The sequence below is a fragment of the Amaranthus tricolor genome, chromosome 10, assembly GCF_026212465.1.
Source record: "Amaranthus tricolor cultivar Red isolate AtriRed21 chromosome 10, ASM2621246v1, whole genome shotgun sequence".
Lineage (NCBI taxonomy): Eukaryota > Viridiplantae > Streptophyta > Magnoliopsida > Caryophyllales > Amaranthaceae > Amaranthus > Amaranthus tricolor.
Window position 1 is genome coordinate 2,576,355 of NC_080056.1, and position 15,625 is coordinate 2,591,979.

The 15,625-nt window shown below is 31.8% G+C and overlaps 2 protein-coding genes across 2 annotated transcripts; both read left to right on the top strand.

The window, feature by feature from the left end:
* Positions 1–5,109: 5,109 nt before the first annotated feature.
* Positions 5,110–9,130, top strand: LOC130826284 (transcription factor bHLH130-like). Its single transcript, XM_057691889.1, has 6 exons — positions 5,110–6,197; positions 7,536–7,798; positions 7,994–8,164; positions 8,250–8,315; positions 8,406–8,474; positions 8,731–9,130. The coding sequence occupies exons 1-6, from the start codon at positions 5,759–5,761 to the stop codon at positions 8,770–8,772; spliced, it is 1,050 nt and encodes a 349-aa protein (XP_057547872.1). The 5' UTR covers positions 5,110–5,758; the 3' UTR covers positions 8,773–9,130.
* Positions 9,131–11,331: 2,201 nt separating this feature from the next.
* LOC130826285 (ras-related protein RABA4d) lies at positions 11,332–15,625 on the top strand. The gene is made up of 2 exons (XM_057691890.1): positions 11,332–11,836; positions 14,885–15,625. The coding sequence occupies exons 1-2, from the start codon at positions 11,610–11,612 to the stop codon at positions 15,318–15,320; spliced, it is 663 nt and encodes a 220-aa protein (XP_057547873.1). The 5' UTR covers positions 11,332–11,609; the 3' UTR covers positions 15,321–15,625.

Here is a 15,625-nt window from a genome sequence, read left to right on the forward strand (position 1 = left end):
AAAGCTTAAACCCATATTTTTCTAGTAATCTTAAGTTTCCTGCCATCCATTCTCATCTTCTCCTGATGCTGACCATCAGGCTGCCCCTAGCTACTCTGAGTTGTGCCACCTGCGATCGTCACCACCGCCACCGCCAGTGGCCCCTTTCTCACGCTACCTTCACCACTTACATAGCTTTAATTTCTATGTCCTTCAATCTCCATTAATGACCAAAAGAAAGAAGCTCAAAACTCCATTTTTACCAAAAAGAGGAATTAGGGTGATGAAGGAAATCGGGTCGGGTCCTTGATCTATCTTCAACGATTCTATTAAAGCTTTCTCTGAAATTTTTATTGAGTTACACTCTCACCATATAAACATAGAATTATTTCAAGTATGTGTAGGTAAAACTTGCTATAAATTGTTGAAAGTTTGATGTTGAATTAGATTGAGATTTAGGAATTTTTAATAATTGGCATTCGATGATTGGAGTAAGAATATTTACTTGAAATAGTAGTGGAGATAGATTATATTATGCATCAAATTGGAATTGTGGCTAATGGAGACTCGGTATATTATGATCGAAGTTACGGGGATATATGAATTTAGTTATGAGATTGGTTGTAATGTGGAGTACTTGTATTTAGAATTATCTAAGTTAACATTGGTTACTAATTATTTATGTACACTTGTAAAAGAGGTTATGTACCTTTTTGACATATTACTTGTAATTAAGTTGAGTTTAATAACATTAAGCTATTTACATGATTGTGAATCATATATCAAGTGGGTTAATTAGAAAAAAGTTATGCGTACATTGTTTATAGATATTTTGTTTACGAGTGTGTATATAATATTATTGATTATATGTTAAATATAAGTAAGATTAGAAGAACATTGAATTAAGAACCGAAAAAAAGAGGCTTGAGATAAAATGGAAATTGGTAGTTTAAGGAAATAATATATAAAAATAAGTTGTATCAAAGTGTTTTTAAAAAAATGATGTTGTTTCATGAATCGAAGTTATACCAAATCTATTGTTAGTTATTCAACACATATGTGTTTATATTGAAGATTGCAATTTATTGAGAAATCGTATTGATTGAATTTGTTGGCTTGCTGTAATTGAAAAGGTTGGATTTCTTACTCAAATCTTTAATAGTTACAAAAAAGGATTACAAAGGTATGTGTTTTACTTTAACTGAGATTGGTTTGAATACACGGAGATGTTCTTCCTAAAATAGAAAGTTGTTTTTGGAATCTTGAAATCATTGAATAGTTACAAAAAAGATATAGATGGTTTAAAATTTTGAGATGGTTGGGATTACCTCTGTGGTGTCTCGTGGATCGGAAACTCGTCGAGATTATCTCGATGCTACTTAATAGTTGGGGGTACGTTGATTAGTACCTCGGACTTAGATTTTTTGCTACGGTTTGGCCGTTTGTGGGGTGTGCACACTAGGGATCTTTGTCTAATAATTACTCGGAGGGTCTAGCTAGCCCGATGGAAAAGAAAGTTCGTTTCATTCCATAGATTTATGATTTAAAGACTTTGAAAGGAAAAGTTTTAGTAAAGAAAACAAAAAAGAAAGTTCTATCCATTATATGGTGATTTCTAATCTTGAAAGAAAATATTTTGGCAAAAAAAGTGGAAAGATATTTGATTTATAAAAACAGAAAATAAAGAATAAAGAAAAATGTTTTATAATTTATTTATATAGTGTTGTGTGTTGCAAAAATAAATGTTTTGTAGGATATGATTAATAAATCCTACCTGCAAATGTATTCAAATTTATAGTATGGTATCTAACTCAGTTTATTTAGCTAATAGTACATGGCGGCTACATGCCAATAAATGACCCTACCTGAAGGTCAGAGTCGTTGTACAGTCAGAAAGCAGTGCCTAATCATTTTGTGTAAATATAGTTATAAGATTTCTTTTCCGCTATATGTTATATATAATCAGTATTTTGGTTGGGTTGTGAGAGGATTTAAGCTATGTTAAATGTGTACTCAGCATAAGCTGACTATGTGGTTTGTTCTTTGAACCTGTCCTAGTGGGGGCAGATTTTGAAAAGATTGAGATTGACAAAGTCGATGGCAGCTGAAAGCATAAAGATTAGTAATCAACAAAGTAATCTCAACCAATCACATAAAAGACTGTAAGTAAAGAAAATCTTTTATTTAAATTATTTTAGCACTTAATTTGGATTTTTGGAAAAAAGATTTCACCTTATGAGGTGACATGTTTTTAGAATGTATGGCGCTTATGTTACTGATTGGTTGTTATTTTGAAATGTTGATTTTGACTTGCAGGTTGACCTTAAGTCAAAAGGAAAAATTTTGGTTTATCCGATTTACAAACAAAACTTTGCCGGATTTTCTGCTGAAATTTATATATTAAATCGTTTTAAATCATTCTTATAATGTAATTTCTTTACATCTTTCAAATATTGTAAACTTTGATATTTAAATTCTTGATAGTTGTCCATTAGATAATATAATCATTTGAGTAATTGATTATATTATCAACGTAATAGCCCGATATGAGTGTTAAGCTTTCGCATTAGTTTAAATTAATCTTGTTTAATTAGCGTTACAATAAGTATTTTCAATGTTGCAACTAGATTGAAACGGAGGAAGTAATTTTTACTCAAGCACGATTAGAGATAATGAGATATTTAAGATTGAAAACGTGCATTGATCAACGTGTTAAAACCAATACTAATTTTTAAATGAGACGGTCTTACAGTGAGACTATTTCTATTGGGCTGGCCCAATATATACATTTTTTGTGTTAAAATGATCACTTATAATGTTAAAGTGATCACTTATAATTTTATTATAATTACTTATAGTCTTAGAATGATTACTTATAACCTTAAAACGATTACTTATGATTTTAAAGTAATCAATTGAAGAAATAGACTATTATATGATTTCGTCTTACGATGAAACGATCACATATAAAACGAACTGTAAAATCAAATAAGACATTTAAAATAAATAGGAGGAAATATTTGACAACAAATGAAGTACCTTGAGATATGAAATACTCTTGAGAATTTATTTTATAGTAGTAGTGAAAACGACGCGTAGCACGGTACCAAATACGCTTGTGTCGTAGACGTTAGCTGTAAGCCTGTACTTCATGTATTGAAGTAGTAGGTACCCCTAGACCCTAGTAGGGTAGTAGTATTGTAGTCTGTAGGGAGAGCGTGAATCCAGTGCGGGATCGATGCTCAATCCCTTTCTCTCTCCTTATCAAGGGCTTATGATGCTGCTGACGTCATAAATCTTATTTATTGATGGATATTCAGAATCACCATTGTTTTTTGAACCAGATAATCACACTTTTTAATATATAATATTATATTTTATAATCTCTAATTTTATTTTTTCTTTTAATTCACTTTTTGCGCAGCGGCGAATTTAAAATTTAAATATTATAATTGCAGGTTTTTAAAAATTCTAAAAGTCGAAATTTAGAAAATATATATTGAGACGAATCTAATAAAGATTCCACATAAATATATTTTTTCGTAAAGATCGATAAGAAATCATAGTCAAAGTTTGACATTAAAATTTATAAATTTTATTTGAGAAAAACATATGAAAACGAAGGGAGTAATTAAAAACTCGCTAGCACGATTTTTTTTCACACCCTCTTATGTACGAATTCAATCGTCAGTATCTCTGATTATGCGTATCAAAAAAGTATGGAAACTAAAAATCAATAAATATTGAATCGAGAATATGACTATATTTTGATTTATAAATTACCGATAATATAAAAATCAATTTGCTTGATGATTATAGTTGAAATCAACTATGGCAAAAGTAAAAAGAACATAGAAAGTATAATTTATTTTCATTGGGACGGTAGAGTATTAGTTAATAATGTTATAAGTCAAATTTAAATAACAAATTTAAAATTATTATAAAGTTGATTATACTCTTTGGCAATCTAATTGAATGTTTCATTTGATTTATAAATATCTTTCTTGTGGTTGGTTAAAAATTATAAAAAGAATTGATGTTAATTTTTTTTATTATTATAAATCAAATAAAATTTGACTTGACATGTTGTCATCTCTTTTTACCTTTTTTACAATTAATTATTGTGTGCCCAACTTATCTCTAAAATAAAATATATCATCTAGATCTCATATCACAGCAATATTGATGGTGAATTCAACCTCAGGAACATCTCGAGGAAACTAATGATTTTTAAGATTTTTGTTAAATTCCTTTAATTTATTGTAATTTATTTTTAAAAGAATAAAAATATAAATTTGTACATAACGTACTACTTCACCTAAGTTCAGTTGCACGTTATTAAGTTGCACGTTATGTGCGACTTGCCCATTTCCTATTGCTAAAAATTTATTTTTGAGTGAAATTCAGTGATTTGTAGAGAGAGATGAGTTAAGAAAAACATAAATACATTTTACTTACATTGTCATCTCATCAACATATTTCTCGTACTTTTCTATAAAATATATCGTTTTACCATTTTTACTCTTTCTTTTCCCTATGTCGAAAGTCGGGCATGCTTATATTAAGGCTAACTATTTATGGGGAAAATATCAAAGTCAAATAAGGAAAACAAAGTTATTAGACTAGAAAATTAAGAAAATATTATTATTGTCAAGTAAGAAATATTGTAAGGTGATGGAGAAGAAGACATAGAAAAATTAGTCTTTCGTTTGGGGTAAATATCACTACAATAGGATAAGTGAAATATTTCTCTTCATATCCCTCAAAAAAAGATTGATAATCTTTCTTTTTCATTATTTTTCTTATACCATAAAATTCTTTATTTTTTTTATCTCCCCTCTTAAATTCACATTTACTTATTTTTATTTATATAGTTTGACTTTATCATGGGCGGAGCATAAATTGACAAATTCTATGAAGTTCATGTGCAATTTTAAAAATTATAATAATTTTCTACAATTTTATATCATTAAACACCTAAAACATACTAAGTATTTTTAAGGTCCCTATTTTTTCAGAGCCCTGTACAATCAAATATGTTGAACATGCTAAAAATCTTTTTATGACTTTTATTTTCTTCTTAAATATAAGCTTGTACCCTTAAAAGATTGAGATTTAAGTCCAAGATATTAACACCCTAAAGCTAAAATAAAGGCGGCGGGAGAAGAGATGCGCTTATGCTAGACATGGTGCGAACCAAATGCTAAAGAATCATCAGTAATCAGAGTATCCATACCAAAGTGCTGCTTAGTGTTCCTTATTGGTGCACAAAAGCAGTAAAGACTTCCTCTTTAGGAAAGACAATATCAATGTTTCTACTTTCAAGTTTCAACTCTCTTAAAATATACCCAATATTATCTTTTGCTCTATTCTAGGACTATTCCTTTTTTTGTGTGGTTCCTTGTCTCCTTCATTACTATCATCACATTCCCATCAATTCCTTCCCTTCCTTTTGCCGCCTCTTTTTTACTCTAATGATCTTTAAAAACCCATCAATATTCACCATTTTTTCTAGCATTTCTTCCAAATCTAATGGTTAGATTATGTTTTTAGCAATTTTTTCATTGACCCAAATCAACTTTTTGGTCTTAATCCATAGATCCATAATTGTTTTTTTCTGGGTAGGTAGAGAAAAAGAAAGGGCAGTAATCAAACTCGAGACAAAACCCGATTCTCAGATCCATCACTATTTCTTTTGGCCAAAAACGGAAACAAAAGTTGGGTACTTTATTTTCCCCTTTTAGCTTATCTTACTAAAAATCTTCCCTTTTATCCTTCAATGGATTCATATATTGAAACCCAGTTTCTTAATCATAATCATGATCAAAATCAACAGCAAAATTCTGGGTTATTACGATTTCGTTCTGCACCAAGTTCTGTATTAAATGAATTTATTCCAAATTCCAATGATTCTGGGAATTTTAATGGGAGAACTAGGGATGAATTTGTTGAATCTTATGAAAGGAAGCCTGAAAGATTGAACTCTCAAAGTGGGTTTTTGAGTTCAATTCAAATTGTGGGTGATGAACAGAGGAATGATAGCAGTCAATTACCTCCTCAATATCCAAAACAAATTCATGTGAATACTTCTTCTTCAATGGAAAGATCAAATTCCATGGAGATTAATCTGTCAATGAGACAAGGAAGTTGTGGTTTGAATCTTAATCGACAGAATAGTTCCCCTGCTGGATTTTTCAATCAACTTAATACCCAAAATGGTATATTTTTCTCAATACTTGTAATCCTTATTCCTTAGTGTATTGAATTGATTTGCTAATTGATAATACCGGTGTTTTAGCATACGGTTAGTAGCTAATAGCCGAGTAAATTGGTTGATTTGACCAGTTAATTTTATCAACTGGTTTTACTATAAACAGTTTGTTTAAAATCAGTTTTTTCATTATAATAAGCGGTTTCAACCATCTCATTTACCAAATTTTATTTATCAAATAACATTTATCAAATACTAGCATTGGATGATTTGATGATTTGAGTATCCAATCCTTTATTCGTATCAAAATACGCTAAGATTTCTCAATAAACTATTTTGCGAAAAAGATCTTTGGTATATATGATCTATTCTTGGCTTTTTATTAGAAAGACTTAGGTTAAAAGCCAAAATAATGAAAAAAGTTATGGTATATGAGTACTATATTGAGCTGTATTATTATGTATAGCAAGCTAGTTTTTGGTGTTGATCTAATTAGATATTGTACCTCTATTAGATTGGCTTTGCTTATTGTAGGTGGAGAGTCTTTGTATTTTGTAGAGAAGGAAACTAAAGGGTAATTTTAGAGTATGGATTTGGCATGATTGCAAAGTGAGGAAATCTTTTAGGTTACTCAAGTTAAAGAAGGTTTTAATTAACTATAAAAATGTGAATTGTAAAGGTTACTCTTATTTAGAAAGAATGGCCTAAATTAGATATATTGGTTTAGCAACTTACTTTTTTTTTTTTTTTTTTTTGGGTATTTGGACCCCTCTCATTACTTATGATGAGAATATGTTGAATATTTAGAACTGAAAAAGATAGAGAAACTTCAACCAGTTAAAAGACTACATTTTATATATTTTACACACTTACAAAATACATCAAAAAGACTTAAAACAAGGCCACTTTGCATCTCATCGGCCGTGTTGTAAAGGTTTGCATAACAAACAAATCGATATTTTTCGTGTTGTGTAAAAAAACCACGTTTCAAGTCGTATAAAGGAATATCTTATTTATTGACTGATATTTGGGCGTTACTTTAACTGCATCCATCACTCTCATTACCACATCAGTGTTCTGTAACCACGTTTGTGACCGAATTTTGAATTTTACGTGCTTAAGGTTAATTGAGATCGTAACTAATGTATTTGGATGTTTGATGTTATATAACATATCTTAGAGCTTTTACCGTTAGCTTAAACTTTTGATTTCTTGACATATGTGCTATACACTTGCGCGAATGTCCATACACTTATGCCATCTCGAACAATGTTACTAATAGTTACTAGATGGGCATTGAATAATATTTATTAATATGTTACTAAGCTTTATCGTTTACTTATAGGATACACCATCACGAGGGGTCTTGGGAGCTTCAGAGTAGGGAACGGTGCTAATGGTGAGTCTAGTCCTCGTACTAGTCGGTTAAGAATGACCCATTTGCCACGGATTTCAGAACTAGGAACTGAAAACGTCAAAAATTCTAGTCTAGACGGAGTGAAATTCAGAAGTCATGAGAATGAGGCCGGGTTTGACAGTAGTCGTCTAAATGGATATTCTTTCATTTCTTGGAACGATTCTGCTTCTGATGCATCTCATCCTTCCGAGGTCAAGAACGTTCCCTTCCTGAATTAATTTCATAATTATGTTCTAATTTCTCGTTACCCTCACCTTGGTGGGGACAAGGGTATGATTTGCCCGCTTCCCTCCTGCCCCAGACTTTGACTTGTGCGGGATACTGGGTTGATGACTCTGACTTTGATTCTGACTATAATTTTGGTTTTGCAAATGGTGAATTATTAGAACGGTGGGCTTCCAAGCCGCCCTGCTGGATTATCGCATCATTTGAGCTTGCCTAAGACTTCATCCGAGATGGCTGCTGTCGAGAACTTGCTGCATTTTCAAGATGTGGTTCCTTGTAGGGTCAGAGCGAAAAGGGGTTTCGCAACACACCCTAGAAGTATTGCTGAGAGGGTAAGTTCACCGAGACTTTATATCGTTTTTGCAAGTAAAGTGAGGTACTTGATATTGAGATTCATTACTATCGGATTGATTTCAGATGAGAAGAAACAAGATTAGTGAACGAATGAGGAAATTGCAAGAACTCGTTCCAAATATGGACAAGGTTAGATAACGACATAACGTACAATCATGATGCTTAATAGTCGAGAAGTTTTCGTTTTCCTAAGCCTGATAAATTTATTTTCTGATATAGCAAACCAACACAGCTGATATGCTGGATTTAGCTGTTGATTATATCAAAAACCTTCAAAACCAGTACAAGGTTAGAAGCTTTTTTCACTTAATGAATTGGTCATTTATAGAATTGTATATGCACTTTATTTCAATTGCTAGGTTCTAGGAAGTTGCGGATGATATTAGAAAATTGTCAATTCAGAAACAATCTTTTTGTTATGACTAACAAGGGTAAGGATGCGTACATCCGAACCCTCCTAACCCATTAAGTGTGAGCCACGTAATTGTAATTACCATCTTCTTGTGGATTTTGTTTATTAGAACATTTATGTCCTTTTTCGTAGGTTTTGAGCGATGATCGAGCAAAATGCAAGTGTTTAAGTTAAATCAACAAATTTCAACGGTGTATTGTAGCGGTCTGCACTAAGTTATGCAATTCGAATGAAGATGAAGGTTGAAGATGAAGACGTTGCAAACGCGTTATGTTAGCTTATACACATAATATGTAGGGAATGTTGATTGTACTTCAAGTTCTTTCTGCTCTCATCCAAAGGATGTAGAGGAACTTTTGATTATCTTGTTAGTACTTGTAGTAGTGTAGTTTTTTGTTGAATAATTGTTGGGGTTGCCCATGAAGAAGAAACAGAGGAATCTTAAAAACTTTGCCACCCAATTTGTATAGAAACTAGCATTTTTCCCTTTTTGGGATTCATGCATATCAATAAAAGCACTTCTTTTGTAATATATACTGTCCATGCCTTTTTGAATTTATGGCAATTTTTATTTTAGTCTATTTTATTTATTTTGTCATATTTCTTTTTATGATAATATTTTCAACGCTTTTCTTTGATTCGTATTCACGTATGTTTTTAATCTTTTTTAATGATCCACGTATTATAAGTGTTTCTCGGAAAAAACGTTATTTATCTGCCGGGTAAACTACCCATCTAAAAGAGGTTTAAGAATATAAAGATTAGATGTATTTATTTTTCACCAACAATCTATCAAAAATATTTTTAATTATTTATCAAATTAATTATCAATTATCATTTTAGTTCAATGAATAAATGTAACTAAGATTGTGTTTCTCACCTTTGGATTTGAAAGGACTATTCCTATTTTGATGTTTTTGAGGAACCATCAAATCACAGTTTATTGATGATAAATAAATGATGATTGATGGTAGAAGTTCAAGTTTTTAAGAAAGGAAGAACAGACTTTTAATAAATGGCTTGTGTGGTTGTGAAATTTTATTACCTGTTTCGTTTAAATTTACTTGTAATATTTATTTTTCACGTAATTCAATATATTATTTTAATTCTTAATATATCTATTTATGTATAATAAAAAATTATAAAAATTTTGATATGAATAATCTTTTCAATGAGACGAATCAAGTAAAATCTCACTTGACTACGTTTTAACTTATAGATTAAAAACTAATCACAAATTAAAAGTGATGAATAAACAGTGCCATTTTTTCTAGTGTTGCAATTAGGCCTGTGCAATGGGCCGGATAAAGGCCGGGCCTCACAAAATAGGAAATGGGCTTTGAACGGGCTGGGCCCATCGAGCCCAATCCGGCCAGACCCGATCTGTCTATGTTGTTTCAAATTTTAGGGACGTATTGGATACCCGACCTTATCTACGATTAAAAAAATATTATACAAGTGTTGACTGATATTGGCTAACTGATAAAATAAGTAAATATGGTGATTCATACTGTTACAGATTTTTTTCTGTATGTAATCTGAAATTTCAAAGTATATTACTAGCCAGAATGCAAAATAAGCAAATATGGCGGAACTTTGTTAGCTGACAAAATAAACAAAAAATTATACAATGCTTTTTAGTGCATTGAACATAATTTGTACTAAGCCATAATGCAAATTACAAGGTATCTAACTACAATCCAGCAGGCATCAAGTGTCGATTTGTCATAATTGATAAAAAATGTGGTATCTCAGCAAGATAGCAAGTGTTGTACTGTACATTACTCAAGCACATTTCAAATTTACAAACATCCGTTTTCAACCCTCTTACAATTCGCTCCGTTTAAATAGTAAATAGCCCATTTTCAGTCCGACCCTTACATAATCCTTTTAAAAAGGGGTCCGATAAGAGCTAAAACGAAGCCCGGCCCGTTGAACACCCCTAGTTACAACTAATATGGAACGGAGGAAATATAAATGATGGATTACAAGGCTTTCTCGCAAATCATAATGAAAACAAAGTTTTTTTTATTATTTTTTTTATCCTTTACTACAATAGTTCAATAAATATTAATAATTTGGAAAAGGGTGAGTGTTAATAAATGTCTAGAATAATGATATATTTGTAAGAGCAAATTAAAATCCAAAATAAAAATAAATATAATATTGTATTTTGACGCATAATTTGGTGATATATTTCAAATTTTATGCTATATTAGGGGATATAATTAATACTCATCTAATCAAAAATTTAAAAAATGTTCCGATTTATTATTTAAAATTAATATTATCTTTATTAACGAATACACTTCCTTTAGAAAGATCATTGAGAATTTTAATGGAAGGAGCATGAGTTACTCAATATGTACCTTCAATCGTAATGTTAATCTATATTAGAGTCATCGTAATATTGACAATTTTATACATCATAAAAATGAAAGTTCTACATTAAAATAAAACGAGTTTATTAGAAACTGAAAAATTACATGAAATTCTGTATTTAAAAATTCATTTCAAAATCGAAATACAAAAATTAGAATCAATGAAAATTAACTTTTGAATCTTAATAAGCAAAGTAGTACTTTAATTTTGATAAAATTTCAAAACGATTTTGCACAAACAATTTTGTGAAAATACGATTTATTTTACCACATTTTGAGTATTTTAGAAAAAAAATTTCCTTTAAAAGGTCGTTAATGGGTCCCATTTCAGCCGTTAGTTTCTCATTCTCGTTCCCTCCTCCCTCTTTCTCACTTCATTCCAATTGAATCATCTTGATCATTTTGGGAAAATCTCCGAATTTTAATTGTTCTTGAAACCCCAACCCTACTCTACAATTCCCAAAATTCGCTTTTATTTCTATTGTATCATCGCCGAGAAATCTAGTCACTTAATTTTGATCTCCATAGATCGTGTGCAATTACAAGAATTGCCATCATTTTTGAGGAAATTGTAAGAGGGTAGTTAAAGAAAGAAAAGAAAAAGCAAGAATTATCTGATCAGAAAAAAGAATGTCGACTTCACAAGGAGATTTTAATCCAAAAATCGATTATGTCTTTAAGGTGGTATTAATTGGGGATTCAGCTGTAGGGAAATCCCAGCTTTTAGCTCGATTTTCGAGGAACGAATTTAGTGTTGATGCGAAAGCAACAATAGGTGTTGAATTTCAAACAAAAACGCTTATTATTGATCAGAAGATCGTTAAGGCTCAGATTTGGGATACTGCTGGTCAAGAAAGGTATGCATGTTCATTTTCATGTTCATTTCTTGCTTTTTTTCCTTTGCCTTTCGTCATTTTCAGTTTATTTTCGGATATTATTGGTGTTATTTTGTTCTTTTCTTTTAGGTATGATTTTTTTGGGTAGTATCTCATTTTTTAATGCTTTTCTCAAAAGTTTGCAGTGAATGACAGTGTCAAACATCTTGCAAGTATTTTTTGGGTGAAGAATGATTTTGAGGATTGGACTCAAATCATTTGCAAGAATCTTGGTTTCTTTCAATTTGGGGCATGCAATTGTCATATAGTGATGAAGTGTTGTTCTGACATGAGATTACATAAATATAAAGCGCACATAGTTTGATAAGCCATTTTAAGAACTATAAACCTCTGGCGCAATTGGAAATAGAGTGATGATCCTTTCTTTGACCAACATAATAAATATATGATAAATTTGTCTTTGTTTATCCATAATACTATTGATACTGGTTGCAAAATGTTTGAATGAAAAGTTGGAGATTTGCCTTTAATTACTTGAGTGGAAATATAAAACCCATCATGTCCTTTCATTATCTAGATAGTATAATTGTCTTACTATTACAATGTTTTGGAAGATTTATTATATTAGAATCTTTAGGAAGCTTTATCTATTTGTTTTTAGTCTTTAGTAACATACTCTTTCATGCTCTCTAATGTTCATTTGGAAAGTGGAGGAACAATGTATGCTTTATGTGGGGATAAAGATTTGGTTGAGGTATAATTTAATATAAGTTCTTCTTTGGAAGGGAGTGGAGTAGACCATATCTTCTTGTTTTGTTTATTTTGTTCGTAGCTTGACATATAGAAGTTGTCCTTTCTTGATTCCTTTGAGGTTCTAGTAGGTATAGTTTTTGTTATATGTTATGCTTTGGAAAAATAACCACATGTGATCCCAAATCGAAAAATTTGACTGATATATAAGCTTGATGAACTACTCCAAACCTTCTGATGTCAATTGGTTTTAGAATAGAACCTCATTGGGTTTTGTGTGCAACTCGCTTCTTGTGTAGGTCTTCTGTACAAGCCAAAGTTTATCATCATGATTCTCTCTACTTTATTCGTTCTTATCAGAATTCTTTATCTATTGGAGCGATAACTTCTTTACTTGCATAGTCGTAAAAAGGTGCGCTGTACATGCTAACAATTTACAAAAAAAAGACAAAAGTAAGTACTATAACATAGGATTAATTTCCTACAATGGCAAAACTGTATATTGATTTATTTATAAAATAGATAAAGGATTGGCCTTGTTGGTAATCAAATGTCTAAATATCAGTGGGCCTAGCACCATGCATTTGCTTACTCAAATGTTGCTTATTTGATGTCATTGTGTCTCTTTGTCTCCTCTGCATCTATGGCTCTTTAGATTACTCAAATGTTCCTTTTTTTTTTGTGGATTGCGATTGCGGTTGAGGGACGGGGTTGCTGTGGAAATTGGAATAGGGATTCTTGGTTAAATCATTTCTAACTGTGTTTCATCGGTTTTTAGCATTGATGATAGCTTGCCATACAGAATTGATCACATTTTATCTCACTTCCCTACACAGAAGGATACCGATCATAATGCCTCTGATATGTTTTTGCAAATAAATGTTAACGCCGACCAGTCAGTTCTTACTTCTGTGTGTGTTCCTTCACAAAAGTGTTGTATCTAAAACTAGCAAATACATCTATTGCCAACATCCATGTCTCCAAAAAAATTTTAAAGCAGGAAAATAAATATGGAATTTCCTCTTCAAGTAGGTCACGAAACCTAGTAAATCTAGGCATTTTTTTTCTCCCCTCCTTCCTAACACGAGGACACTTGACATTTTTTGAGTCCTTCACAAAAGTGTGATGTCTATACTATCGGGTACATCTATTGTCAATATCCAAGTCTCCAAAAACATTTTAAAGCAGGAAAATAAATATGGAATTTCCTCTTCAAGTAGATGACGATACCTAAAAATTTAGGCATTTTCTTTTTCCTCCTCGCCTTCCTAACCCGAGGATACTCCACATTTCCTTGAGTTTGACCTATGATAACCTTTTATTTTTGCTTCTACTGATAGAAAATACATTAGGCGTTTGTTTGATGTTCATCCACAAAGTACCAAAGCACTTCCTCCATTTTTAAGGACATAATTTTTCTTAATTACGTGAGAGCTTTTTGGGAGAAAGTCACATTCATAAGATAATGGAAGTAGAGTATACTATTTTTCTGACAACACAAATGTTGACTAATTTATCGCGTAACTACCAGAATATAGTTGATGGAAACTTAACCCTTTCATCCCATCCTTGCACATTTGCTTTCGCTCCTGGGTTTATCTTTGCATGTGTTAAATGGTGTTTTTATGGTTGGTGGTGATGATTTGATGTTTAAAATCTCTATCAGGAGTCCTGTGATCTTTTTTTTTGATTTCTTTGTTTACCCTTCTGGAGCATGGTTCAGCCTGAAATTAGCAAACATTTGTTCAGTCTGTGCACTATTCTACCTATATTTTGGAATTAAATTTACGAATTTGTTTCAATGCTTACACTTTTAAGCTGTGTTTGTGTTGCTATTGACGGTGATATCCCGAGGTAAGTAATCATAAAAATGAAATTAGTATCAGCTGTATTGGCCCATTAAAGGCTTGTATTGTCCAAAACAGGAGTCAAAACATGTCAGCAGTATGAATTAATGTGAATGAGTCCTTTATGACTCACAAAAACTCGTCTCCTCAAGCTGGTGAATACTACTACATGTTAGCCTTTATGTCTCAAGGCTCCAAAAAGATCAAGAATGATATTGATTCTTGTAGTTAATTGTTTCGTTTAGCTTACTTGTCGTGCTCCTAGGGATGAATCGAAGATACCAGTATAGCTGGTGTGCCGACATTCATCTTTACATGTCAACTAAACCAACAAGACTGCTATTTTCATGTTATACGTTAAACAATTCAATATTAATAGCTTATTAGTAAATAACCTGAACCATGGTCTTGACAGGCCCGAGCCTAGATTCTCCCATGTTCCTTATGTCTCTAAAAATCATCTCCCTCTCAGGTATCGAGCTGTAACAAGTGCATATTACAGAGGAGCGGCAGGAGCAATGTTGGTATATGATATGACAAAGCGGCTATCATTTGATCACATGGTAAGATGGCTTGAAGAACTGAGAGGGCATGCCGATAATAACATCATTATCATGCTCATCGGCAACAAATGTGATCTGGGTTCTCTTCGGGCAGTTCCAGCCGAAGATGCAAAAGAATTTGCCGAAAGAGAGAATCTCTTCTTCATGGAGACTTCTGCATTAGAATCTACCAATGTCGAGACTGCTTTCTTCACTATTCTAACTGAGATATATCGATCAGTCAGCAAGAAAACGCTTTCCGGGGGTGAATGTGATCTTCAGAGTAATGCATCACTTCTTAGAGGAACCCAGATTATTGTTCCAGGCTCTGAAGCTAATCGAGCAAAACGAGGTTGTTGTACTTAATGTGTTGACATAGGTGGTTTCAGGCATGTTCAATATGTCTGATCTTACAAGCTTCCTAGAATAAGAGATCTCAAATACATTAGTTTTCTTTAGTGTTGCTTTAGTATAGTTACTGAAAAGCAAAAAAATCGAACAAATTATAGTACATTTTTACTCTGCCTCTGTATAGTGCGAACGCAACAAAACCGGAGGTTATATAGGAAGGTGATGCTAAAGCAATCATCGATGTGATTGAAAGAATTAGTTTGTAATGCCTGTATAGATCTTTAACAAGCTTCATAGAGGTGATGACTGATGAGATTTTC